A 24,866-nucleotide genomic window follows, 5' to 3' on the forward strand; every position below is an offset into this window, starting at 1 on the left:
TCAGCAAGAATATTGGTCGCGAAAGCCGTCACGTGTTGACCTGTTCGTGGTCGTGCATCCGGGAGGAACTGTAGAGATTTACGAGGTGATTAAGCAAAACCGCGCAGTTTAATAAAAAAAATACATACACCACATTAAAGTTTTATTATTTTTTAATTAAAGAGAAATGTTGAGATCATGCGAGACAACACAAATTGTCTTCAAAGAATGAACGTGGAAATTTACATCTTCACCACTATACACACGCCCGTCCCATCGCAAAACCTTTTTCTGCCAACCCATACATTACATTCAAACAATTACATTATACACCAGCCCAATTGAAACAATATATTACAGAGCCACTACACAACAAAAAAATACCCGCCACATCTATGAAAATCAAACTAACGAAAATTACTTTAGAAAAAAATATAAAATAAACTTTCAAATCAACGAATGTAATGAGTGGTTTGTCAACAGTAGTCTTGCTAGAGGCGTCCGAGTGAAAATCTGAACGCGCGTCGCTTGGCATCGCATCACCAGCCATCCACAAAATCGCTGCCAACACTCCGCTTGATGAACTTGCTCAGATGACAGAGTTCAAAATGTAAACCACACTGTCCGTCGAGTCCCACTGGCTTTCATGCGGAAGGAAACAAACTGTAGTTTCAGGAAATCAATATTCAATGGTATCATCAAAGTGGAAAAATGGCCAAATGAATTAACACGACCTTCAAAGTGCCTTTGTGCTGTTGTGGTATGTATGATCTTCATTATAATGGTATATTTCCACGAAATTATTATTCGTATGACACCTTGCAAATCCTTTTCGTTGTACGAGACTGATAGAAGTTTTTTTTTAAACAGCATGGGAATGATACAAAAATACACAAGAAAACCCTTCAATAAACACCATATAATCCGAGATTATCCATCAGCTGTTTATGCATTCAGGCAGACGGTGAAATATAATTTTATTTTACATTCACATTTAGGAGAACAGCAACTTAAATAAGACATCTAAAAGTAGTCCTGGAATCCATCCATACCCAGTGCAATAATAAAAAAAAAAATCACAAAATAATTTATACAATCCCAGGGATGAAATTGTGTTCCTGTATAAACATGAACAACATCTTCAAAAGCATCCTCGTCACCAGCAGCAGCGTTCTCACCAGGCAGATTTACTGGGTAGGCAGGAAAAAACAGACCTTGGACCGTCCCCGTTGCATTGTCACGATTCCATCCTTTCCGACAAAATTTTTCGAGATTTAACGAAATTACCTTCGTCCGTCATCAGTAACCCTTGAAAAAATGAACCAATGTGAATGAACCCGGAGAAAAACAGTTGCGCGTTACCATGCCGGGACTTGTCGGCCCAATTGAAACCACCTGGGCAAATTTCATTGGAGGGTTTGCCCCCCCCCCAAACCTGGAGACAAACCCCAGAGCAGAGAGGATGATGCCTTTCGTGACAATTCGTGCCGAAGACTTCCGAGGACGAACGCGTGGTGGGAAGCGTCACGTAATCTGTGCGCGTTCGCGCGATTGCCCCCCCCCCCCCCGCAATGCTCCCGAGACAGCTGTAGACCATGCTCTTGATAATGCCCCTCAAATTTCATTGGAGGCGTCGCAATCAAAACTAACGATTCCCCTAAGCAAATGTTGTGGTTAATCTTGGCTTGGCTGGACAAGGAGCTGTGTCACAGTAACGGCACACAGCACACGACGCATGAGCGCGCATGGGCTCATATCGCACTTGACAAGTGCGCACATTTATTCAAACCAACCGAGCGTCGGGGTACGTTCGCGCTTACGTTGGGACAAGTGTGCGTTGGTCTCAGTGCCCTGACGATGCCCTGGGGGCTTGCTGGCGCTGCCCTGGTTGCCCCTGGGGCTCGTTGTTATTGTTGTCGGTGTCGGTGTTGATGCTCGGCCCGCCTTGCTTGGCACCAGGTGTCGCTCCGTCTCCCCCCGGCCACGGTTCCCGGTGCTCACACCCCTCCCCCCCTCTCGACACCAACTTCTACCCGGGGATATAGTTTTATTTAGTGAATGTATTTGAAACATACGATTGCATTTAGTAGTTGTTGATGTAAAGATGTAGCCAGGGCTTAATTTCTCAATAATTTTCCACGTTGCTGGTAGAGCGGAGAAGGCATGTGACCAGCAGCCACAGCGGGAAATATACTGGATATGGTGTGCCGGGCACAGATTCTGTTTTTGGGTCGCTATCTCAATACAAACTCAGCTGAAACTAATCCCGGATGTAGGCATGGTTTGGAGATGATGGACGGGGATTATAACCTAAAGTTGACCTCTATCGAGAAGGGAGCCAGACGTCATATATTCACTCTTACATTTCATCTCCTGTGCATACTTGTCCAAGCACAGGATGTCTCCCAAAGGTAAAGATCCCCCGTGTAGCCTTTCACAGTTGGAGCAAGTGCTGCTAGCAAGCACCTATGAAGGTCAGCACAGCACACGAGGGGGTGGATGACCAGCACCACACCTGGCCGCCTTCATTTGCCCAGTGGCGATGTTTACATATCGCACCAGGTAATTATTTGATGCTGAGTCGACCTAGGAAAGGCCCAGGACCAGTTCAGATAATCGCCACACGTGTGCTGTTATGCCGAAACCCTTACGAGCTCCGTCAGCGAGGTTGCAGTAATTGGGATGACTCCTTGTTCTTTTTTTTTACAGATTACATTTTAAAAAATGACAGGAAATTAAACGTCATGACCTTCCCCGCTGCCATGTGCTTGCAAGGCGGCTTAAGAAATTCCGCAAACGACTGGCGAACGCTCAGTAGCAAAAAGGCCGAACCACGAAAAGTTGGCTCCACCGAGTTCAACATCGCTGTTTAAACCGCGAATAAGTTCATATATATTTTGATATTTTCGTATAATATATAGCACGTTTTTGTATTAATTTAATCGTTTGCAAAATGGTTTTGATTTCGTCTGTTGGCATAACCCAGTGTTCTTCATTGCAAGGCCCCTGGTGGCCTTTAGTGCGGCCCCCTGACATATGCCCCCCCCCCCCCCGACAATACACAAAGACTGAAAACACCCCCCCCCCCCCCATCATCGTGCTGCTGTCAAACCCCAATGGTTTCAAACGCGTGATGGCCCTCGCACCCTGATGAGGTCTTATTGGCGAAAGTGCCCCCCCCCCCTGCCGCCGCCCCACCCCCCATTAAAATGAGTGAAGAACACTGGCATAAACAGTCCTATTAGCCGGTCGCCGCTACTGCCGTTCACAATGGCCACCCACACAAGGCTCACGTGCTGCATAAACGTAAGCGGGGGTTTGGGGGACGCGGGCGAGGGGGGGGGCAAGGGACGGTCGATGGTGTCGCCGTGCAGCTCGGCGCACCGTGGCGCTCGCTGCGGCCGAGGCGAAGCCCCGGTGGTCACCGCGCGCTTGTAGGACGTGGCGCTCGAGGGTTAAGTGTTACAGCAGCTTAGCCGTCAGCCCGTCGCGCAAACAACCACGATGCGCGACGTCACCGTCACCGACAACGCAGGGACGGCGGCAGACTCTACGACTTGGCGTGGCTGTGGTCGCAACTCGGCGGTGTCGGAAACGGGCCGGTCGGCGAAGCTGCTACCGGCGTCACCTCTTTGGAAACTTTGTCGCTTGCAGCCGAAGGAATTTGGCGGTTGCGCCGATTGGCGATTGCGCCATCTCTTCCGTGGTCGTGGTGGCGCCCGGTGGCGCCAGGTGGCGCCAGGTGGCTGCGATTGGGAGGGGAGAGCTGTCAGTCGTTGCAAGCATCGTCATCAACGTCGTTGTCGTCGCCGTCACCTAGGACAGCAACGTGAGCGTAACGGGGCCCCTCGCCCTCTTGAGCGCTGCTACCGCCTCCTCGTGGGTCACCCCCTCCAGCGACTCCCCGTTCACCGACACGATCTGGTCCCCTCGCCGGAGCCTCCCGTCGTGACCGGCGGCACCCTGCCCAACGCGGGGACGGAAAAACACAATTAGCGTCACCGGTGTTGTTACGTGAGCGTAAATTTAATTTGGGTCGCCGGGTTCGTCGAGCAGCTCACGTACCACCGCGCAACCGCTCCCCACTAGCAGCAGTGCGCAAGTACACAACACACATATAAAACATTCGTTAATCAAGCTGCAGGTTTCACCCTTTCCTGCTCCAAGACAACTGCAAGTTTCATGGTGGGTGTCCCGTTAACTGCTGAATCTCGGAATGCGCAAGCAGCTCCGTGTTAATTTTATTTAGAGATGTAACGCCGTTTTTGTTAAAGACAATGCACTCAACGCAGAGAACCGAAGCGACACAAACGCACTCAGCGATAGCTGGTGCCAAACTGTGCCACATGCCCTCCCGCACGGCCTTGTGGGAGCCTTGGTACTGAAAAAGTTATTTTATTTTTGTTTTTCTTACGGTTCCGTTCCTATGACTTCCGATGTTCGGCACCAGCCATCGGAACTGAATCGCAATAAAAACTGATGACGTACGTCATTGGAATGGGAAAGGGTAAAAATGGAATGCAAAGGGCGATGTTTTAGGCTTTGGCCCTTCTTTGTAGCACCGGCGCTGTAAAACAAACCTGTTAGGTTTCCTGTTATGTCACAGAACGAGCGTGGCCGTGATTCGCGAGCGCGCGGACGACCGCGTACCTTTCCACCGCGTCAAATTCCTTTTCGCAAAGTTCACAAAGGCTACGCCGAAATGTTACAAAGGAGGAGTGGGGGGGCATTGCCTGGAGAAGTCGCCTATTATATTCAGGGTGTCCATAAACTCTCTATCCATTTCTCTATTTACCATTAAGTTCAATGAAATAGGGACTTCATGGACACCATGCATTTTTCCTTTAAGTGCCACGCGCCTGGTGTGTAGCTGACGGGACGCATTGGGCGCCGTTTGACGTTTGAGCCGCGGTGTTTGTGCCGCTGGCGCTTGCCTTGTTGAAGACGGTTTTGACGTAGATGGGGAGGTCGCCGTGGGGGCTTCCCCGACCGCCGACGATGCTGAAGCCCAGCCCGTCGGGCCCGCGCTCCAGCACTATCGTCTTGTGCTGCTGCGGCCTACAAGCAAACATCACCGTCGTGAGTTGTCAAGTCGGAAGTCGTCGTCGCCGGTCGTTGGGTTCAGCTCGGAATGGCAGACAATTGAGTGAGGATGGTGAAACGAAGTGGGCCCCAATTTATTTAGGCAATGCTTTTACGCGTGACTTTCGCACCAGATGCACGAGAAAAATAATAAAACACATGTAGTATGTCGATGTTACGCGTGAGTGGACGTCAGCCCATGTTGCCACAGAGTCACGTGACAGCCTCCTCCTGCAGCACATGAGGGCAACAACCAGTCCCCGCCCAGCACGCCCTGACGCACTTCACTGCCGGAGACGATGTGCGGCCATGGTCTCCTGCTCCCCGCATTCCCAATTTTATTTAATTTTTAAGAAATGCATGAACAGACAACGCTCTGTTTTACGTCATCAAACAAATACAAAAGAGTGCGAAAGTCCATCAGCTGATTGGCCTTCCGAAGCAACGTCCTACAGCTGCAGCATCAGCTTAGGAAGTAACCATCAGCATGTTACTTTGTCCTACTCTTTCAACGATCTCTTTTTTCAATTGAAACTATTTTTACGACTATTTTTATTTTACCAAGTAAGGCCCACTTGAGCTATGTAGCTCTGTTCCAGAAGCTCAATGATGTGGCTTATCACGTGGAAATTTATATCAGCCAAATACTCTAAAAAAAACAATTACCCTCCCCTGGCTGCAATCAACATGCGTTAGTGTGGAATTTGACTATATTTTTTAAGATTAGGGCTAAAAAGTTGTGAATTGAGTAAACAGACTAGAGCCATGAGAATAATCAATTCGGATAAGTAATGGGGCTCGGAGCTGTGAATGAGTGCAAGGGTTTGGGATAATAGGTCAGGATTATAGATTGTAAATTTGCATTGATAGCTGGTCACTGGATTAAGATTAAGAGTTAGGCTAGGGCCAAAGAGAGAAGTTATCTAAGGGCTCGGGGATAGAGTCCATGTCTCAATAGGAATGGAATAGGGATCACGGTTAGGAGCTATGGCTCAAAGTTAGGACGAATTACTATGGGTTTGGGTTTTACGGATTAGGGCTAGAATAGTAAAACATCATGAAGCCAACTCGCTGTGGACTGAGGAATCGGCGAATATGTGAACATGTGGGATATGTGAACATCAGGACACAGATACTGCATTGGGTGCGGGTGGTTAATTTCTTGAGAACAACTTTTTGTGTTTAGTTTGGTGTCCTTCCCCCCGCACCTCCGATTAGCACAGTTGGCTACGTACGGTGCAAAACAAGATCCACATACGTACACACATGGTCACAGGGCGGATATGCGACGATTCAGCATTGCTAAAGGACATTAGGGGCAGGGCCGTCCATAGGGGGAGGGGCCCCGGGGGCAAATGCCACAGCGTGGGCCCCTACGAGGCCTTCAAACTTAACCGGGAGTGTAACGGCCGACACCGTGACGTCGAAGCCCCCCCCCCCCCCCCAATGTGCGGGGCCCGGGGCAGTCGCCCCCGATTCACCGTGTCACCCCTAGGGGGCGGCTCTGATTCGGGAAATGGGAACTGAGTGGGAGAGAGCTGGACCACAAAGCGAGCAGTCGGAATAGAAGTAGCTGGCATTTCGAGCGGAAGCGTCCGAGGTGGGATGCCGGGAATTTGCCGGCGAGAGAGGTGAAGCAATGCAAATGTGGGGAACAGAACACGTGGCAGGGCGAGTGTTGTAGATATGATGAGGCAAACCGGCTTCGCAGGGTGGGGCGTGTAAATACAGGATGTGGGGGAGGGTGGCGATTTAGATCCCGTGCGCTAACCACCAGATATCTCGCTCGTCGGTACCACCTGAGGTCGCATCTCTTTGGCCGTTCCAGTTTCTCTATGTGGCCAATAACAATGAGTGATGTGATAACCATTTGAAATCAGTGGAGTTATCAAATCATTCACTTTTCATAATGAAGGTTTTTTTTGGGGTTAGATTGCGTGAATGTGTCGTTAAACCCGCCACCACCTGACACAGCCAATGAGTAAGGTTTGTCACGTAAACAGAACGTGCAAATTAGTTACTATTTCAGCACATCAGCGTGTTGGAGCGTAACCTCTTCTTGGCCATGCAAATAAATGAGAAATACGAATTGTTCACGACCTTAGGTGATAGCAATTTGTGCCCTGGCCCGTGGACGTGACTGCCAAGACAGACAATGGAGTGTCCTGGTCCGGCGACCAAGGGCGAGGGGAACACTTAAGGATCAGAACGCGGGGCACTGTCAGGCCAGATCGTGGGTGTCACTCTGTGTGTCGACTCTGCAACAGCTGGATGCCACGTTGGCTAGGAGATGTTAACTGCCTCGCCTGATACACAGGTAGTCGTGGGTCCGATCCCGACCCTAATGCCTGCTGTACATTTGGAGTTTGCGTGTCTTTCTCCCCGTGGATGTGTGGCTTTTTGTCCGGGTCCTCCGGTTTTCCCTTTGCATTTAAAAAACATGCGTTTAGAGTATTTGGCTGCTATACATTTCCAAATGATAGGCCACTTCGTTGAGTTATCATTCATGACCAGTTCGATTCTGAATAAGAGCTATATAGCTCAGTGGGCCATACCTGCTAAAATAAAGAAGACATGGTTGAGTTTTCAGTTTAGAATGCGTTGGCAACGAGGTGCAGGTGGTGGTGGTGGTGGCGTCGCCGGCTTTGGGGCCACGAAGTCACCTTGATCTGGACCAGCGGTCGGGCAACCTGCGCCGCCGGAGCTCCATGCGGCGGCTCTTGAAAATAAAATGTTTTTAAAAATCTTTTTATTTTGGTTACCGACCCCTTGACCATGGAAATCTGGGTTTGCCACAGAAGTCCAGTTTACGAAGGGAGTCGAGTTTACCACGAGCCGGGGGGGGGGGGGGGGGGGGTCAGCAACGTGCGGCTTCATTAACGACCGCTTCGTGACGTTATTTATTAAGGACCCACCGTCGCGTGTTCACCACGTGCGTTGTTCGAAAAGAAAAATGGCACTCCTTGTTGTTTTAGTTGCCGACCCCCCGACGTGGATGAAGCGCCGGGGCTGCGGGGCAGCGGCGACGTGGGGCGGGGGGGGGACTCACCCAAGGTCCGCAGCGGCGATGCCGGCGCCCGATTGGCTGGAGGAGCTGCCGCTACTCGACTGAGCGCCGTCGCTGCGGTTGAAAAACCGGCTGAGGTCCGTTCCAGCCACAACCTGCAGCGGCAGTCAGAAGCAGTCAGCGGTCGCAGCAGCAGCAGCAGCCACGAAAGGTACAGGACCGCCGCGGGGGTTAAAGAGAGCGGTTGGGTGCGCATTCGTTTCTGCGCGTGTGTGTGTTGAGTGTGTTGAGGGTGTTGACTGTGTTGAGTTCGTTGTGTGCGTTGTGTGTGTTGAGTGTGTTGTGTGTGTTATGTGTGTTCCACCGGGCCTGAACAGACGCTTGAGGACAGAACTTGCGCTGACATTCTTGTACAACTAAACAGGGGATGTTTGCCTTTGTACTGGCGGAGAGGTGGTTGTAGTAAAGTGCACTGAGGAGAAGTGCCCGACGCGCGTGCACACGCACACAAAGACAAAGATCCCCCATATAGCCTTAACAGACTGTAGGGGCAAGTGCTTCTAGCGAACACCTACAAAGGCCGGCTCGGCACACGAGGGGGTGGGTGGCCAACACCACGCCCGGCCGCCTTTGTCTCTCTAGTGGCGATGTTTACACACCGCACCAGGTACTCATTTGAGGCTGAGTCGACCTAGGGGAGGCCCAGGACCGGTTCAGATAATCGTCACTGGCGTTGCCCGTGAGCGGGAAACGAACCCGGGTCACCCGGTTCGTAGCGCAGCACACACACACACAACAACAACACAACAACAACCGCCATTCGCCACTAAGTGGCGGTGACGTCACCACGACGCTTGTGCCAGGGCAAGTGCACCTTGAGGCCACGTGAATTGTCGAACGCCCGCTGGCAGGAGGTCACGGGGCAGACCCAGGTGCCACGGGTCGACTGACCGAGATGACCGAGATGACTGGTTGATGCACTACCTGTGCCCCCTACTGTACCAACTTGCTTTGCTTTAGCCACCCGCACACACACGCACACACGCGCATGCGCACACGCACGCACGTACAAACACGCACGCACGCACGCACACACACACACACGTCCGTGCTCACCTGCAGCCGGAGGATGCAGGGAGACTTCTTGAGAAGCCCCACCACCTGCGCATGCGTCAGCCCATGCACCGCCTCACCGTTGACGCTTATCAGCTGATCTCCCACCTGCCCGACACAAAGACAAAGATCCCCAACCGATGTAGCCTTAACAGACTGTTGGGGCAAGTGCTGTTAGCGAGCAGCACCTATGTATGTTGAACTTCTTTTGCATCGTACGTAGCCAACCGTGCTAATTGGAGATGCTTATGAAGGCCGGCACGGCACACGAGAGAGTGGTTGGTCAGCACCACGCCTGGCCGCCTTTGTCTCCCCAGTGGCAATGTTTACACAACGCACTAGGTAATCATTTGAGGCTGAGTCGACCTAGGGGAGGCCCAGAACTCGGGTCTCACACACACACACCCGGCTGCTTTTGTCAACCCAGAGCTAACGTGAACATGCTGCCAAATGCATCCATTTGAGGAAAGGTTCAGATTCAAGTTGCCGTCGGTGGCGTGCATCTGCAAGTCACAACATCAGCACCAGGGATACAAAGGCAGCAGGGCGTTGTTACTGGCCGCACCACCCCCTCATCGGGCTGAACAGGCCTTCACAGGTGGTCGCTCACCACGCTTGCCCCAACAGTCTACGTAGGCTACATTGGAACTGGCCTTTCCACAAATTCACGACTCGGGTCCCTATACCTCGTGCTGACCACGTGGTGTAGGACGCGGTCGGGCGCCACGGTGGCGGAGATGTTAACTACCTCGCCTGGTATACAGGACGTCGTGGGTTCCATTCCAACATTGACACCTGCTGTATATTTGGAGTTTGCTTGTTTCTCTCCCCGTGGATGTGTGGCTTTTTCTCCAGGACCTCCGGTTTTCCCTCCACATTTAAAAACACGCGTTTAGAGTATTTGGCTGCTATAAATTGGCCAGGTCGATTCTGAAAAAGAGCTATCAAGCTCAGTGGGCCTTATCTGGTAAAATAAAAAAACATAGTTTTTAGTTAAGAATGCGCCGTGGTGGTGAGATGTTAACTACCTCGCCTGGTACACAGGAGGTGTATTTGGAGTTTGCGTGTCTCTCTCCCCGTGGTCGCGTGGATTTTTCTACAGGTCCTCTGGTTTTTCCCTCCACATTTAGAATCAACATCACTAGCTCAGAGTATTTGGCTGCTGTAACATATCCGCGTAATGAGCCACTTCGTTGAGCTATCATTTGTGGTCGCTTCTGACCAAACAGCAGCATCGCTCAGTGGGCCTTACGTGCTAAAATAAAAAAAAACAAGTTTAATCGTTTAGTTTGGTACAGGGAGCTCACCTTGAGCTTCTGCGTGCGGGCGGCAATCCCGTCGGCCTGGATCATGGCGATGAAGACCGGAACGTCCCCCAGAGGGCTGCCCATGCCCCCCGCTATGCTGATGCCCAGGGAGTCGTTGGGGTCCTGCGTAAGGGGTTAGAGCTTCTAGTTTAGTTTTGTTTAACCAGGCGATGACTTCTTAGGGGGCAGGATGAGATTCCCTTGCAAGCGGGAGGCACCCAAAAAAAATAGACATCGGAGCGAAAAAAAGTGTGTTGCAAGAAAAATTGAAAATGCTTCACAAAACATGAAGAAAATACAGCTACTGTTGTATTGAAAGCTGGCGTGGACAGGCTGGAGGCAGAGAGACATCCAGGTATGTGTCTGTATGGGTGTGTATTAAGAGATGAGTTTCAGAAGAAAATTTCTCCAGATATTGCATTTTGGGATCTAGAGGCCAAATTTGAGATTTTATTTTCTACTTTATTTTCTAATTTCATACTTTTGGATGTAAATGCATTCCATTGAATGCTTTGCATTTAAATCACATTCATTGTTTATGTATTCAATTGAATATGTGTATATGTACGTGTGTATGTATTCATGGGCTGAGTACATGGGCGTGATGTGTAAACATCGTCACCAGCAAGACAAAGGTGACATCGGTACTCGCTAAAAGCACTTGCCCCAAATGGCTGTTAAGGCTATAAGGGAATATTTGTCTTTAAACATTAGCACTGGGGAAACAAAAGTGGTCGGGCATGGAGCTGGCCAACCACCCCCCCCCCCCTTGCTAACTAACAGCATGTTTGTACGCATGCATCACCCACCTTGGTCAGTTCCACAGTCCGTATTTGTTGCTGCTGCTGCGGTGTTTCCAAGCCTGAAGGGAGCCAGGACAAAGGACAGGCCACGGGAAAAACATGCAAACGCCAAATATACAGCAGGCGTCAGGGTCGGGATCAAACTCCCGACCTCCTGCATATCAGGCGAGGAAGATGACATCACGCCACCGTGGCGCCCCTTGAATAACTAAAAAGTAAATAAAGAATATAAGTTCAAATTGCTGTATCCCGTGTGCACCGAACCTACTTTCTGAAACGATTACCGTACACATTACTCCCCGTTATCACTGGCTTAGGGTGGTTGGTATGGGCCCTGGTGCAAGGAATGAAATGGGGTCCCCCTCCCTGTCCAATTCCCACTGGCTACCCCCCCTGCCCACACACCCCCTCACTCATTATAGCCAAGCACCTGGGCCCATCAGCCCGTGGGCCGTGGTGCAGCTACACTGTCTGCACACTCGATAGCTACGCCACTGCCTAAGGGGTTTCACGAGGACGATGCGAGGCTGCCTATTGTGGCACTGCCAGGATGACAGCCTTTGGGACGGTGTCAAAGTAGTGTCACGTGACCCGTCAGAGCCGTTCTCTAGCTAACCTCCCCACCCCTACCCCACCCCCGATCGCTTCTACGGTGCCGGCACCACCCAAACTAAAAGATTTAGCCGACAGCCACCGCCGCCACCGGCAGCTTCGTTCCCATCAATTCGGCCGAGACGTTTGGTCGGCGCCCCACCCCCCTCAGCCCACCCATATTGTTATTATCACATTTCTATTTCGCTTAGAACTCATATATACTTGTGAGTGTAGTTTTATTTTCACATCCAGCCCTTTCGCATACTTCAACATAAAAGGCGCTTTACAAAATAGAGATTATTATTATTATTCAATCTGCCCGATCCATCCGGCGAGCACATCCGGCCCCGCCCCACCGTTGCCACATCACACCGACGGGTTCGGCCGACCACGGCCGCCGCTCGTGGCCGCTCGTGGCCGCTCACCGGACGTGGCCTGCGAGCTGGTGGGGGACAGCGTGCCGTCGGAGCGGCTCGGCGTGGGCTCGCTGCTGCTGCCGCTGCCGCTGGCGCTGGCGCTGGCGGTCGCCGTGGCGGCGGCGGCGGCGACGCTCGACGTGACGACGCCGAACGGCGGGGGCAGGCTGTTGGCGCTCGCCTGGCTCACCTGCGCACAAAACCAGAGCGGGGAGGGGGGGGGGGTAGTAGGGGGAGTATTGGGGGGGGGGGTAGTGGGGGGGGGTATTTGGGGGGGGTAGTGGGGGGGGTAGTGGGGGGGGGTAGTGGGGGGGGTATTTGGGGGGGGTTGTGGGGGGGGTAGTGGGGGGGGGTAGTGGGGGGGGGTATTTGGGGGGGGTAGTGGGGGGGGTAGTGGGGGGGGTAGTGGGGGGGGGTAGTGGGGGGGGGTATTTGGGGGGGGTAGTGGGGGGGGTAGTGGGGGGGGTAGTGGGGGGGGTATTTGGGGGGGGTAGTGGGGGGGGTATTTGGGGGGGGTAGTGGGGGGGGTAGTGGGGGGGGGTAGTGGGGGGGGTATTTGGGGGGGGTTGTGGGGGGGTAGTGGGGGGGGTATTTGGGGGGGGTTGTGGGGGGGGTAGTGGGGGGGGTAGTGGGGGGGGTAGTGGGGGGGGTAGTGGGGGGGGTAGTGGGGGGGGGTAGTGGGGGGGGTATTTGGGGGGGGTTGTGGGGGGGGTAGTGGGGGGGGGGTAGTGGGGGGGGGTATTTGGGGGGGGTAGTGGGGGGGGTAGTGGGGGGGGTAGTGGGGGGGGTAGTGGGGGGGGGTATTTGGGGGGGGTAGTGGGGGGGGTAGTGGGGGGGGTAGTGGGGGGGGTAGTGGGGGGGGGTAGTGGGGGGGGGTATTTGGGGGGGGTAGTGGGGGGGGTAGTGGGGGGGGTTGTGGGGGGGGTAGTGGGGGGGGGTAGTGGGGGGGGGTATTTGGGGGGGGTAGTGGGGGGGGTAGTGGGGGGGGTAGTGGGGGGGGTAGTGGGGGGGGTTGTGGGGGGGGTAGTGGGGGGGGGTAGTGGGGGGGGGTATTTGGGGGGGGTAGTGGGGGGGGTAGTGGGGGGGGTAGTGGGGGGGGTAGTGGGGGGGGTAGTGGGGGGGGTAGTGGGTGGGGGGGGGGACTGTGTGCTGTCTTGGTCTGGTCTGGGACCGTTTTGTTGTTGTTCTTGCTTGTGTAATGCGGGCGTAAACGGCTTCGCGGATATGACGTCATGGGGGGGAGGAGTTAGGTCACGTGTGAGAGAGGGGTGAGGTCTTAAGGGAGAGATACCGGAAGAGACGGGGAAGTGTGGGAGATAGAGTTAGAGTGAGGCCACGCAGGGCGGAGGTCGAGGAGTGGCGAGATCGCCACACACACGGAGAGTAAGACTTGGCACCGTCGGCCAGCGGTGACCAAGCACGGAGGAACGACGGGCAGCGGTGGAGCTGCAGTGAGGGCAGCGGTGGAGCTGCAGTGAGGGCAGCCGGAGGACTGCACAGGGGATCTGCAGCGGAGCTGCAGAGGTGTGGAGGCTACGGGAGCGAGTGCAGCTATGGAGCTGCCAAGGGGAGAGCTCTGAGCGAGGGCCGTGTGGGAAAGGAGCTGCAGAGGTGTGGAGGCTACGGGAGCGAGTGCAGCTATGGAGCTGCCAAGGGGAGAGCTCTGAGCGAGGGCCGTGTGGGAAAAGTGTAAGAACCCGAATAAAGGACAACGGAGACAGACCCAGGATCGAGTCCTTTATTACACTTGCATTGCCTAAGCGTGATAAATCGGACGTATATAATTAATTAATTACTTTCTTATTTGCTTATGTTTAGTGACCTGCTCATCTTTTTCTTTATTCTGCACTGCCATCGGTTTTTATTTTATCGTTTGCCGTTGTAAGTGGTTGACCCGCCCATACTGGACATCTGTGGAAAAAAAAAGCTTCACAGCTCATCGGATTCCTCCAAAACAAACAATCGATCCGATTCTGAATCTGGAACCCCCGCACAAATTGTCGTGAAACTCCCTTCAACCCGCGGGTGTCGAGGAGGTGCCCGCGCCCCTGGGCTCGCCAGGAGACAAGCGGCGCTCGGCAAGTGCGGACTAATCTCCACCCCCGTTCCACCACCTCGACTGCGGTGAACGTAGCCGGGCGGCACGTCCGAGGGGCTCACCTGGCTGGTGTCGGACGTTCGCCGGGAGGAGAGCAGGGAGCCGACCTTCATGCGCCCCACCTCCATCTTCACCACGCCCTGGGCGCACTGCTCGGAGACCATGGACACCACAACGACTCGTTAACTTGCCCAGTGTGTGTGTGTGCCTGTCTGGGTGTGTATGTGTGTGCCTGTCTGGGTGTGTGTGTGCCTGTCTGGGTGTGTGTGTGTGTGTGTGCCTGTCTGGGTGTGTATGTGTGTGTGTGCCTGTCTGGGTGTGTATGTGTGTGTGTGTGTGTCTGGGTGTGTGTGTGTGTGTGTGCGTGTATATAGGTGCTCGCTAACAGCACTTGTCCCAACAGTCTGGTAAAGGCTATACACGGGGGATCTTTGTCTTTGTTTTGTTCGTGGGGAGCGGTGGCGCAGAGGTTAGCGCGCTGCGCTACGAATCTGCTGACCCGAGTTCGATTCCCGCTCACGGCCAACACACAGTGACGATTATCTGAACCTGTCCTTGGCCTCCCCTAGGTCGACTCAGCCTCAAATGAGTACCTGATGCGGTGTGTAAACGTCGCCACTCGGGAGACAAAGGTAGCCAGGCGTGGTGCTGGCCACACCACCCCCTCGTGTGCTGTGCCGGCCTTCATAGGTGCTACTCGCTAACAGCACTTGCCCCAACAGTCTGTTCAGGCTATAGGGGGGACCTTTGTCTTCGTGTGTGCGTGTGAGCCCCTGGTGTCCGTCGTGCCTTGAGGATGGCAGCGACGGTCTCCTGCGAGGCAGAGCGCACGTCCTCGCCGTCCACCGACAGGATCTGGTCGCCCTGCGTGAGTCGTCCGTCAGCCTCGGCCGCCCCCCCGTGCACCACCTCAGACACAAACACCCCGTTCCCACTCCTGCGCAGCGGCCACGACAACAACAACAATGAGAACAACAACAACGACGGTAGTGAATCACACCTGTAGAGCGACTGTCTTCGACAAACCACTGATGTTTAAAGACAAATATCCCCCCCCCCCATAGCTTTAACAGGCTGTTGGGGCAAGTGCTGTTAGCGAGCACCTCTGAAGGCCAGCACGGCACACGAGGGGGTGGTGTGGCCAGCACCACGCCTGGCTACCTTTGTCTCCCCAGTGGCGACGTTTACACACAGCATCAGGTACTCATTTGAGGCTGAGTCGAGCAAGGCGAGGCCCAGGACCGGTTCAGATATTCATCACCAACTTTGGCCGTGAGCAGGAATTGAACTTGGTTTGCCGGGTTCGTAGCGCAGTGCGCTAACTACTGCACCCGAACTCCCCACGACAGAGTACAATATACACACACATGGTGTGTCGACATCACTGACACTATGTTCAGTTGAGAGGCCTCCGTCTAGCAGTGGGTGTGCGTGCATTTGGGCGAACGATCAAGCAACCGGATGAGTAAGCAGGAAGGCAAGCGGTATTGTTTTAGTTGGAGAGTGGGTGAGTGTTATGAGCCGCTGCGGAGAGTGGCAATGCGGGTGAGAACACAGGTGGGTGGGTGAGCTCATCACCGAGTGAACAGGCAGGCAAGCAGGTGACCAGGTATTTAGGTGATCGGTCTACCAGTTAATTGAGTGAGCGATTGTAAGATGCTGTAGTTTATTTTTTGCGGGGCAGGTAAGCGAGCGAGAGAGTAAAAGAGCGCACAGGGCAAGTGGGCGAGAGCCAACGAGTGAGCGAGGTCGGCATTTGGCAATCGATCGATCGAGCGATTGGACGACCGAGCAAATGAATGAAATAAGCGAGCAGGCCAGGCGAGTGGCGTTCGCGACGGACAAGCGAACAAGCGAACGAACGAGCGAACGAGCGTGCGCGCGGGTTGCTTTAGCCGGCGTCCGTACTTCTTGCCGACGATGCTGAGGCCGAGGCCGCGGCCGGCCTTCTTGAGCAGCTCCACGGTAAAGACGTGCAGCGCGCTCTCGTCGTCGCCGCGGTAGCGCGCCTCGTCGCGGTACACGTACAGACGCACGAGCTGCGGCGACGCGCGCAGAGCGTTGATGGCGTCCTCGTGCGTGGCCGAGCGCAGGTCCGTCCCGTTCACCTGCGCAGGCAGTGACACCGTTCAGGTGATTCGTCGCCGAGGACCGAATACACTGGTCAACACACTTTTAAGGTAATTTTGGGATGCTGATTCCAAATCTGGCATTAGTTTTTGTCTATCACATCAAGTTTTTGAGATATCAAATATTGCTTTTTCAATAAAAACTGCAGAAGAAAAATATTAAATAAATGTGGATATTTACATAAAATGATATTATAAACACACTATCCTAAAAATACAGCACCATATTTTAACACTAAAGCAGTCACTGACTCGCAACAACTTGCAATCAAATGTGACAGAGTTAATTTCAGGTAAAATCAATGAAAATGGGGTATGCCGGTAGCATAAAATGTGATGTGATAGAGCAAATCTGAGATCAGATTTCGAATCAGCACCCTGAAATTAGTCTAAACAGCTGCAAAAGTCCAGGCCAGAAAAAAAATAATTTGTTGACCAGTGATATTTTTTCCATTTTCACGTGGTTTAGGGTTTCGTGCCGTTCCGCTTCATGTCCGATGTTTCGCTCCCAGTGCCAGTAGCTTCTTCAGGAACCGGGAAAACACGTCGGAGAAGAGCGGCCGAGGATTACTGCCCAAGTACCCCGGTTGACCTTTTGCTCGCGGGAAGGTCGCACATCGTCCTCTGCTGGAACTCGCTTCCCCCAGCGAACGGTGGCGCTTAAACTCTGGGTGGATGTCGTAACGATATAATAGGATCCGGAACATACCGAGGAACACAGCACGTGGGGGACAATTGATGTCTGACCCTAATGGGAATGGATCAATGCGGGCAGATAATTAGTACGGTCACGTGACTAATGGGATAATGCGGCTCTGACCTTTAACCTTTGCTCAGTGGCAGCAACGCTCATTCTCCTCCGCGGTCCCCCTGGTCTGGAACTTCCTTTTCTAAGTCCACGGTCCAGACTTTCCTTTTCTCCTCTGCCTGTGACCGACTGCCTTCATAAAACTAATATGAATATAATCAATGCAGACCATTGATGGATTTTGCTGCATTCCCCTCTGCTGCCAAATGCCCGAAGCAGCCTATAGCAACCTGTATATGCATGGGGGTCGCCCATTCAAACAACATGCAGGAGATCGGGTAAATGACAGGTGATTTGATCAGACACGATTAAAACCTTAGACTATTTAAGAAAGTGTTGTTGTTGTTGAAATTATTGAAATGACCTTTCACATAATCACGGTGGTCTACATAGGAGCGCCCACCAGCAATAACAACGGACAAAGATAAGAATACATGCCACAGGCAATGTGGCCGTATTAAAGACAGTGGACGTAACGTCCTCCGTGAAAAAAATTATACCTATGATGACAAAAAGTCATCACGTGATGAAAAAGCGCTGTGATTGCAGGACGGCGCGAGTGTGGAGCGGATGCGCTTGCTCGTGCGAGGATGTGTTTGTTTGGTTTCTACGGTGAACTTCTTTCTCACCGTACGTAGCCAGACGTGCTAATCCTCGGTGCGGAGGAAGGACAACAAACTAAACACAACCAGCAGTTCTAAATAAATTCGTTAATAATCGAAATTTAAAAGTGCAAGGCTCCAGTGGCTTCCTAATATCGGAAGGAAGAGCGTTCTAGACGGCTGAAGAAGCGCATCTCAAAGCACACGATTCGGTGACCGTCTTTTGTTCGATGGGCAGCCAAAAGCTGCTCCGAGGATGACCGGAGTTCACGTGGTGGTCTATGCTGCTTGACGAGATCAGCGAGGTGTTGTGGTTCTTTTGTGCCAAGCACTTTGTGTCTGATGAGTGCGACCTTTTAAAAGCTCCAATACGGCCATCTACGCTCCCCCCTCCCCCCCCCCACTAGGGCTGAACGATTTGGGGAAAATATCTAATTGCGATTTTTCTGACAGATATTGCGATTGCGATTTGATTTGCGATTACATTTTTTAAGTCATGCTTCAGTTCAATATTCACTGTATGATGGATTTAAAACATGTGATGGAGCATTACCACATGATACCATCAAAAAATTAACTGCTCTATATATTATAATGCAAGGATGAGAACTGAAAAGACATGAATTGCTTCCAACATGTATTTATTAAAATGTTTGAATTGAAATAGTAAAATCAAACATAGAACAATTGTTAAGTTAAATAAAGTTTTAATAATAAATAAAATTCCAATAAGAAAGCAATAGGACTTTTCAAATCCCCAAAAAATCGCCGCCTTTGCGATTTGCTAATGACATCGTTTCAAATTGCGATGTCGATTTGAAATCGATTAATCGTTCAGCCCTACCCCCTACCCCCCACGGTCTCATGAGAGCTGCGATGCCACAATGCCCCCTACAATATAAAGTAGGTAAAGGGCACAGCCGTGCAACTGCTTGCTCATGCCAAGGCTTGGCGGAACGGCCTCCACCACAGCACCCCCCTCCGCTCCCCAGAGGGTGTTTGGCCTCATCTTGGGAGAGGTGCGATAATAAACTCCACTAAACGCGACCTGCTGATCGATCGATCGACCGACTGTGCGCATGATATCACGTGCGATCGCAAACTTCCGTCCCGGTAAAAATATCGTCACATCTTGAGTAACGGTCGCTCATTTCATTTTTCTTACATATGTAATTTCTTGACAATCTATGTAGGAAATAACAAACTAAATAGTTAATGGTCTCTATAAATAACTATTATCCATCAAAGTAATGCTTTGCAAAGCGTTTTTCGTAGTAATTGACGGCACGGCGTTTATTTGACATCATCAGATCCGCGGTTAAGTAACTTGTGTACTTACTTGCGTGCAACTCGTCATAGATTGCTAAGCTGTGACGACGAGAAGACTCGGTTGGCAGGCTTACGCCAAGCGGACTGCAGTCGAGCAACTTTCAGATAAAAATCTTTATTTTGCACAGCGAAGCGCAGCAAACGATAAACGTGTGAAATACGTCCATACAAAGTTGCGGGCAAGGGGTATGAATACTCTTAGTTCTTTCGCTAAAGTCACGTAGGTAAAAAATGAAATTAAAATTAATAAAAATAAAACAATAAAAATCACGACGTTTCGGAGGCAACACAAGTCTCCGTCATCAGGTGGGACCGTCACAGCCGAATTAGCTGCATCAAGTGAGGCAATGATTCAAGAAGTAATCCCTTATAAGCAAGTGCTGTCTTCTTGGTTCTTTCGGTAAAGTCACGTAGAAGGGAAGTAATAAAATAATAAAAATAAAACATAATAAAACAATTCTCACGACGTTTCGGCCACAACGCAAGCAGCCATCCTCAGGCGAAGAATGAAACACCCCAAGCTTGGAGCGTATATTTAAGCTGGGTTAGAGGGGGGGGAGGTGGGAAGAAGAGCGCCTAAACAAAATAATTTGCATATCAAGAGGAATTCAGCATATGGAAAATGCGTAGGAGGTGGGCGGGGGGGGGTTTCCAAATCAATACTATGCCCGTGCATTATGCAGGATTAGCAGCATCAAAGGGGGGGGGGAAGGGGGGGAGCATTAACAAAGGAAAGGAATGTTAATAGTATGTAGCTGTAGTTACTAAACAACCACGTAAAAAACTACAGTATAAACTGCATGACAAACTAAAGTATAAACTACATAGCATCATCAGTAAACTTACTATACTCTACAATAAGCTGAGTTACTAACAGTAAGTAATACATGAAAAATTCTACGTTGTAAAAAATTATATAATATGCTTCCATCTAAACTTTATTCTCTTACATCACACGCGTCTATACCGTACTATATACTTCCATAGGCAAAACCAACATTAAATTACATACTGTATTGCTATAAACCACCCTATACCTTATACATTTTTAATATAACACTATGTATTATTCTACCCACCCTAATGTGTATCAAAATGGTTTATTACGTCCTTCCAGTGATTGCTAAGCCAGAATCCATCTTCTCGGTTAAAATTGTCTCTGTGTTTGTAAATGTGGATCGCCTCATGTACGAATCTCTCATGATAGCCAGATGGCTTGCAGAGAACCTCTGTCTTGGAGAAGTCAATGTCATGTGAGCCCACTGAGTTGTAACAGTGATCTGCCACGGCTGAGGTGTTTGTCCTACAGTGTTTCAGGTCAGCTTTATGTTCACGGATGCGGTCCGAGACATGTCGTTTGGTTTCCCCAATGTAACTGCTACCACAGAGGCAACTTAGTTTGTAGACACCAGGGTACTGTATGTCTGGAACCACATCTTTTACAGACGGTACCAGATCACGGATTTTATGTACTGTGTTGAATCGGACCTGGATCTTGTGTTTAATCAGGATTTTGGAGATCTTTTTTGTGACCCCAGCAATGTAGGGTAAGGTGATGGTCTTGAAAGGCTCCTCAACAGGATCTTTCTTAGTGGTTGGAGTGATGGCTTTGCGGATTGTGTAGTCGGAGTAACCATTAGCCTTAAGAGCTTGGCGTACGTGTTTGAGTTCACTGGAAATGTGTTCATGGTCGGAGATGCATTGGGCTCTATGATATAGAGTCTTGATGAGAGAATTCTTCTGGGATGGATGGTGGTGGGAATCCGGTTTTAGATAAGCATCCGTGTGGGTGGCTTTCCTGTAGACAGAGTGGCTCATTGAACCATCAGGTCTCCTTTTGATTAGGACATCCAAAAAGGGTAGCTTGCCATCATTTTCGACTTCCATGGTGAATCTGATGGCTGGGTGTATGGAATTGATATGGTCGAGAAATTGGTCTAGAGCAGGCCGGCCATGTGGCCAGATGACAAAAGTGTCGTCTACGTACCTCTTCCATAAGGTCGGGCGTAGAGTCGCAGTCTGGATGGCGTCCGTCTCAAATTTCTCCATGAAGATGTTGGCTACAACCGGAGATAAGGGGGAGCCCATTGGGGTGCCCTCAATTTGCTTGTAGAAGGTTCCATTCCAGGTGAAGTATGTATTGGTTAAGCAGTGTCTCACCAGGGGGGGTACCCCAGCATTCAGTCCTTGATGAACCAAGTCTTCAATGATTGCGATGGTGTCAGGCACAGGCACCTTGGTGAACAAGGAAACCACATCAAAACTGACAAGCAGGTCGTCTGGGGACAGGGCAATCCCCTTGATTGTTGATACCAGGTCAGTAGAGTTTAGTACTGCAGAGGTGGTTTTTCCAGTGAAAGGCCGTAGGATTTCGGACAAAAAACGAGCCAGTTTGTAAGTCGGGGAGTTGATAGTAGAGACAATGGGACGAAGAGGTGTATCTTCTTTATGTATCTTTGGCAAGCCGTACAATCTTGGTGGCCTGGCTGCAGAAGGTTTCAACGAGAACTGTTTGGTCTGATCAATTAATGCGGTTGAAGCAGAAATGATGTTGTTGGTTTTGGAGACGAGGCTGTTGGTGGGGTCTCTTTTTATTTTTGTATAGCTGCCATCGGTGAGTAGTTCTTGAATTTTGTTGTTGTATTCTATTTTGTCCATGATGACAGTGGCATTGCCTTTGTCGGCTGAGAGGATGACAATGTCATCCCTCTTTTTTAATTGAGCTAATTCAAAACGCTCATCTTTGCTGATGTTGCTAGCTGGCATCTTAGCGTTTTTGAGGGTTACAGAGATTTCCGATCTTGCTACGTCTGCAGCGATGTGACTCAAGCCCTTGAGAGCTACATCTACTCGAGCAATTATATCATTAACTGGTATGTGTCTAGGTGTGACTGCAAAGTTTAGTCCTTTAGCTAAAACGGATTTCAAACCTTCAGAAATAGGACTGTTACTGCGATTAATTACGACTTTGTTAACATCTAGCTTTTCAATGTGTGGGTCCGGTTTCTTGTTTGAGAGGCGGTTGAATTTGGAAATCAAGTTGTCCTTACATTTAGTCGACATAGCGGCAGCTGAAGAGGCAGTCATTTTTTCCACATGTTCCCAATCCGATGTGGACATTGTTGCACTCAAGGATAAGTGTGATTTGTAGAGTGTCTTGTCTAACTGATCTAGTTCGGTGCGCGTAAGTCTGATTTTCTCTGAGATAAGAGCTAAGCTAGTTCTAGACAGAATTCGTTTCGCATTAGAAGAAGTTACAGCAGCAGACGTTAGTGTAAATGCGTTCGGTATTACCTTAGAGTCGCGGCATCTCTTCAGAAAGGTGAGAGACTCGATTAGCTGAGCCTTCTTGTCCCGGAGCTTGTTGAAGGATCTCAAAGTTATGTGGAAACCCTCCCCGTAGAGGCGGTTAAATTTCGATTTAAAGCTTTCGTGACTGCAGGGATTCATCTTCTTGGTTCTTTCGGTAAAGTCACGTAGAAGGGAAGTAATAAAATAATAAAAATAAAACATAATAAAACAATTCTCACGACGTTTCGGCCACAACGCAAGCAGCCATCCTAGGCGAAGAATGAAACACCCCAAGCTTGGAGCGTATATTTAAGCTGGGTTAGAGGGGGGGGAGGTGGGAAGAAGAGCGCCTAAACAAAATAATTTGCATATCAAGAGGAATTCAGCATATGGAAAATGCGTAGGAGGTGGGCGGGGGGGGTTTCCAAATCAATACTATGCCCGTGCATTATGCAGGATTAGCAGCATCAAAGGGGGGGGGGGAAGGGGGGGAGCATTAACAAAGGAAAGGAATGTTAATAGTATGTAGCTGTAGTTACTAAACAACCACGTAAAAAACTACAGTATAAACTGCATGACAAACTAAAGTATAAACTACATAGCATCATCAGTAAACTTACTATACTCTACAATAAGCTGAGTTACTAACAGTAAGTAATACATGAAAAATTCTACGTTGTAAAAAATTATATAATATGCTTCCATCTAAACTTTATTCTCTTACATCACACGCGTCTATACCGTACTATATACTTCCATAGGCAAAACCAACATTAAATTACATACTGTATTGCTATAAACCACCCTATACCTTATACATTTTTAATATAACACTATGTATTATTCTACCCACCCTAATGTGTATCAAAATGGTTTATTACGTCCTTCCAGTGATTGCTAAGCCAGAATCCATCTTCTCGGTTAAAATTGTCTCTGTGTTTGTAAATGTGGATCGCCTCATGTACGAATCTCTCATGATAGCCAGATGGCTTGCAGAGAACCTCTGTCTTGGAGAAGTCAATGTCATGTGAGCCCACTGAGTTGTAACAGTGATCTGCCACGGCTGAGGTGTTTGTCCTACAGTGTTTCAGGTCAGCTTTATGTTCACGGATGCGGTCCGAGACATGTCGTTTGGTTTCCCCAATGTAACTGCTACCACAGAGGCAACTTAGTTTGTAGACACCAGGGTACTGTATGTCTGGAACCACATCTTTTACAGACGGTACCAGATCACGGATTTTATGTACTGTGTTGAATCGGACCTGGATCTTGTGTTTAATCAGGATTTTGGAGATCTTTTTTGTGACCCCAGCAATGTAGGGTAAGGTGATGGTCTTGAAAGGCTCCTCAACAGGATCTTTCTTAGTGGTTGGAGTGATGGCTTTGCGGATTGTGTAGTCGGAGTAACCATTAGCCTTAAGAGCTTGGCGTACGTGTTTGAGTTCACTGGAAATGTGTTCATGGTCGGAGATGCATTGGGCTCTATGATATAGAGTCTTGATGAGAGAATTCTTCTGGGATGGATGGTGGTGGGAATCCGGTTTTAGATAAGCATCCGTGTGGGTGGCTTTCCTGTAGACAGAGTGGCTCATTGAACCATCAGGTCTCCTTTTGATTAGGACATCCAAAAAGGGTAGCTTGCCATCATTTTCGACTTCCATGGTGAATCTGATGGCTGGGTGTATGGAATTGATATGGTCGAGAAATTGGTCTAGAGCAGGCCGGCCATGTGGCCAGATGACAAAAGTGTCGTCTACGTACCTCTTCCATAAGGTCGGGCGTAGAGTCGCAGTCTGGATGGCGTCCGTCTCAAATTTCTCCATGAAGATGTTGGCTACAACCGGAGATAAGGGGGAGCCCATTGGGGTGCCCTCAATTTGCTTGTAGAAGGTTCCATTCCAGGTGAAGTATGTATTGGTTAAGCAGTGTCTCACCAGGGGGGGTACCCCAGCATTCAGTCCTTGATGAACCAAGTCTTCAATGATTGCGATGGTGTCAGGCACAGGCACCTTGGTGAACAAGGAAACCACATCAAAACTGACAAGCAGGTCGTCTGGGGACAGGGCAATCCCCTTGATTGTTGATACCAGGTCAGTAGAGTTTAGTACTGCAGAGGTGGTTTTTCCAGTGAAAGGCCGTAGGATTTCGGACAAAAAACGAGCCAGTTTGTAAGTCGGGGAGTTGATAGTAGAGACAATGGGACGAAGAGGTGTATCTTCTTTATGTATCTTTGGCAAGCCGTACAATCTTGGTGGCCTGGCTGCAGAAGGTTTCAACGAGAACTGTTTGGTCTGATCAATTAATGCGG

At 50.3% G+C, this 24,866-nt stretch overlaps 1 protein-coding gene across 3 annotated transcripts in view; it reads right to left on the reverse strand.

Annotated features, from left to right (window-relative positions):
• Nucleotides 1-3,115: 3,115 nt before the first annotated feature.
• The window catches only part of LOC144941090 (multiple PDZ domain protein-like), a 171,612-nt gene continuing 149,861 nt past the window's right edge, over nt 3,116-24,866 (reverse strand). For all 3 annotated transcript variants that reach the window (XM_078867554.1, XM_078867553.1, XM_078867555.1), the window contains 10 exons: nt 16,308-16,507; nt 15,189-15,336; nt 14,462-14,548; nt 12,311-12,491; nt 11,298-11,350; nt 10,489-10,611; nt 9,185-9,289; nt 8,111-8,223; nt 4,914-5,037; nt 3,116-3,942 (listed from right to left, as the gene is read on the reverse strand). In XM_078867554.1, coding sequence (XP_078723680.1) covers nt 3,796-3,942; nt 4,914-5,037; nt 8,111-8,223; nt 9,185-9,289; nt 10,489-10,611; nt 11,298-11,350; nt 12,311-12,491; nt 14,462-14,548; nt 15,189-15,336; nt 16,308-16,507 — 1,281 coding nt within the window. In that variant the 3' untranslated portion in view covers nt 3,116-3,795. The remainder of the gene's footprint in view (nt 3,943-4,913; nt 5,038-8,110; nt 8,224-9,184; nt 9,290-10,488; nt 10,612-11,297; nt 11,351-12,310; nt 12,492-14,461; nt 14,549-15,188; nt 15,337-16,307; nt 16,508-24,866) is intronic.

This window comes from Lampetra fluviatilis, chromosome 24 (genome assembly GCF_964198595.1).
Source record: "Lampetra fluviatilis chromosome 24, kcLamFluv1.1, whole genome shotgun sequence".
NCBI lineage: Eukaryota > Metazoa > Chordata > Hyperoartia > Petromyzontiformes > Petromyzontidae > Lampetra > Lampetra fluviatilis.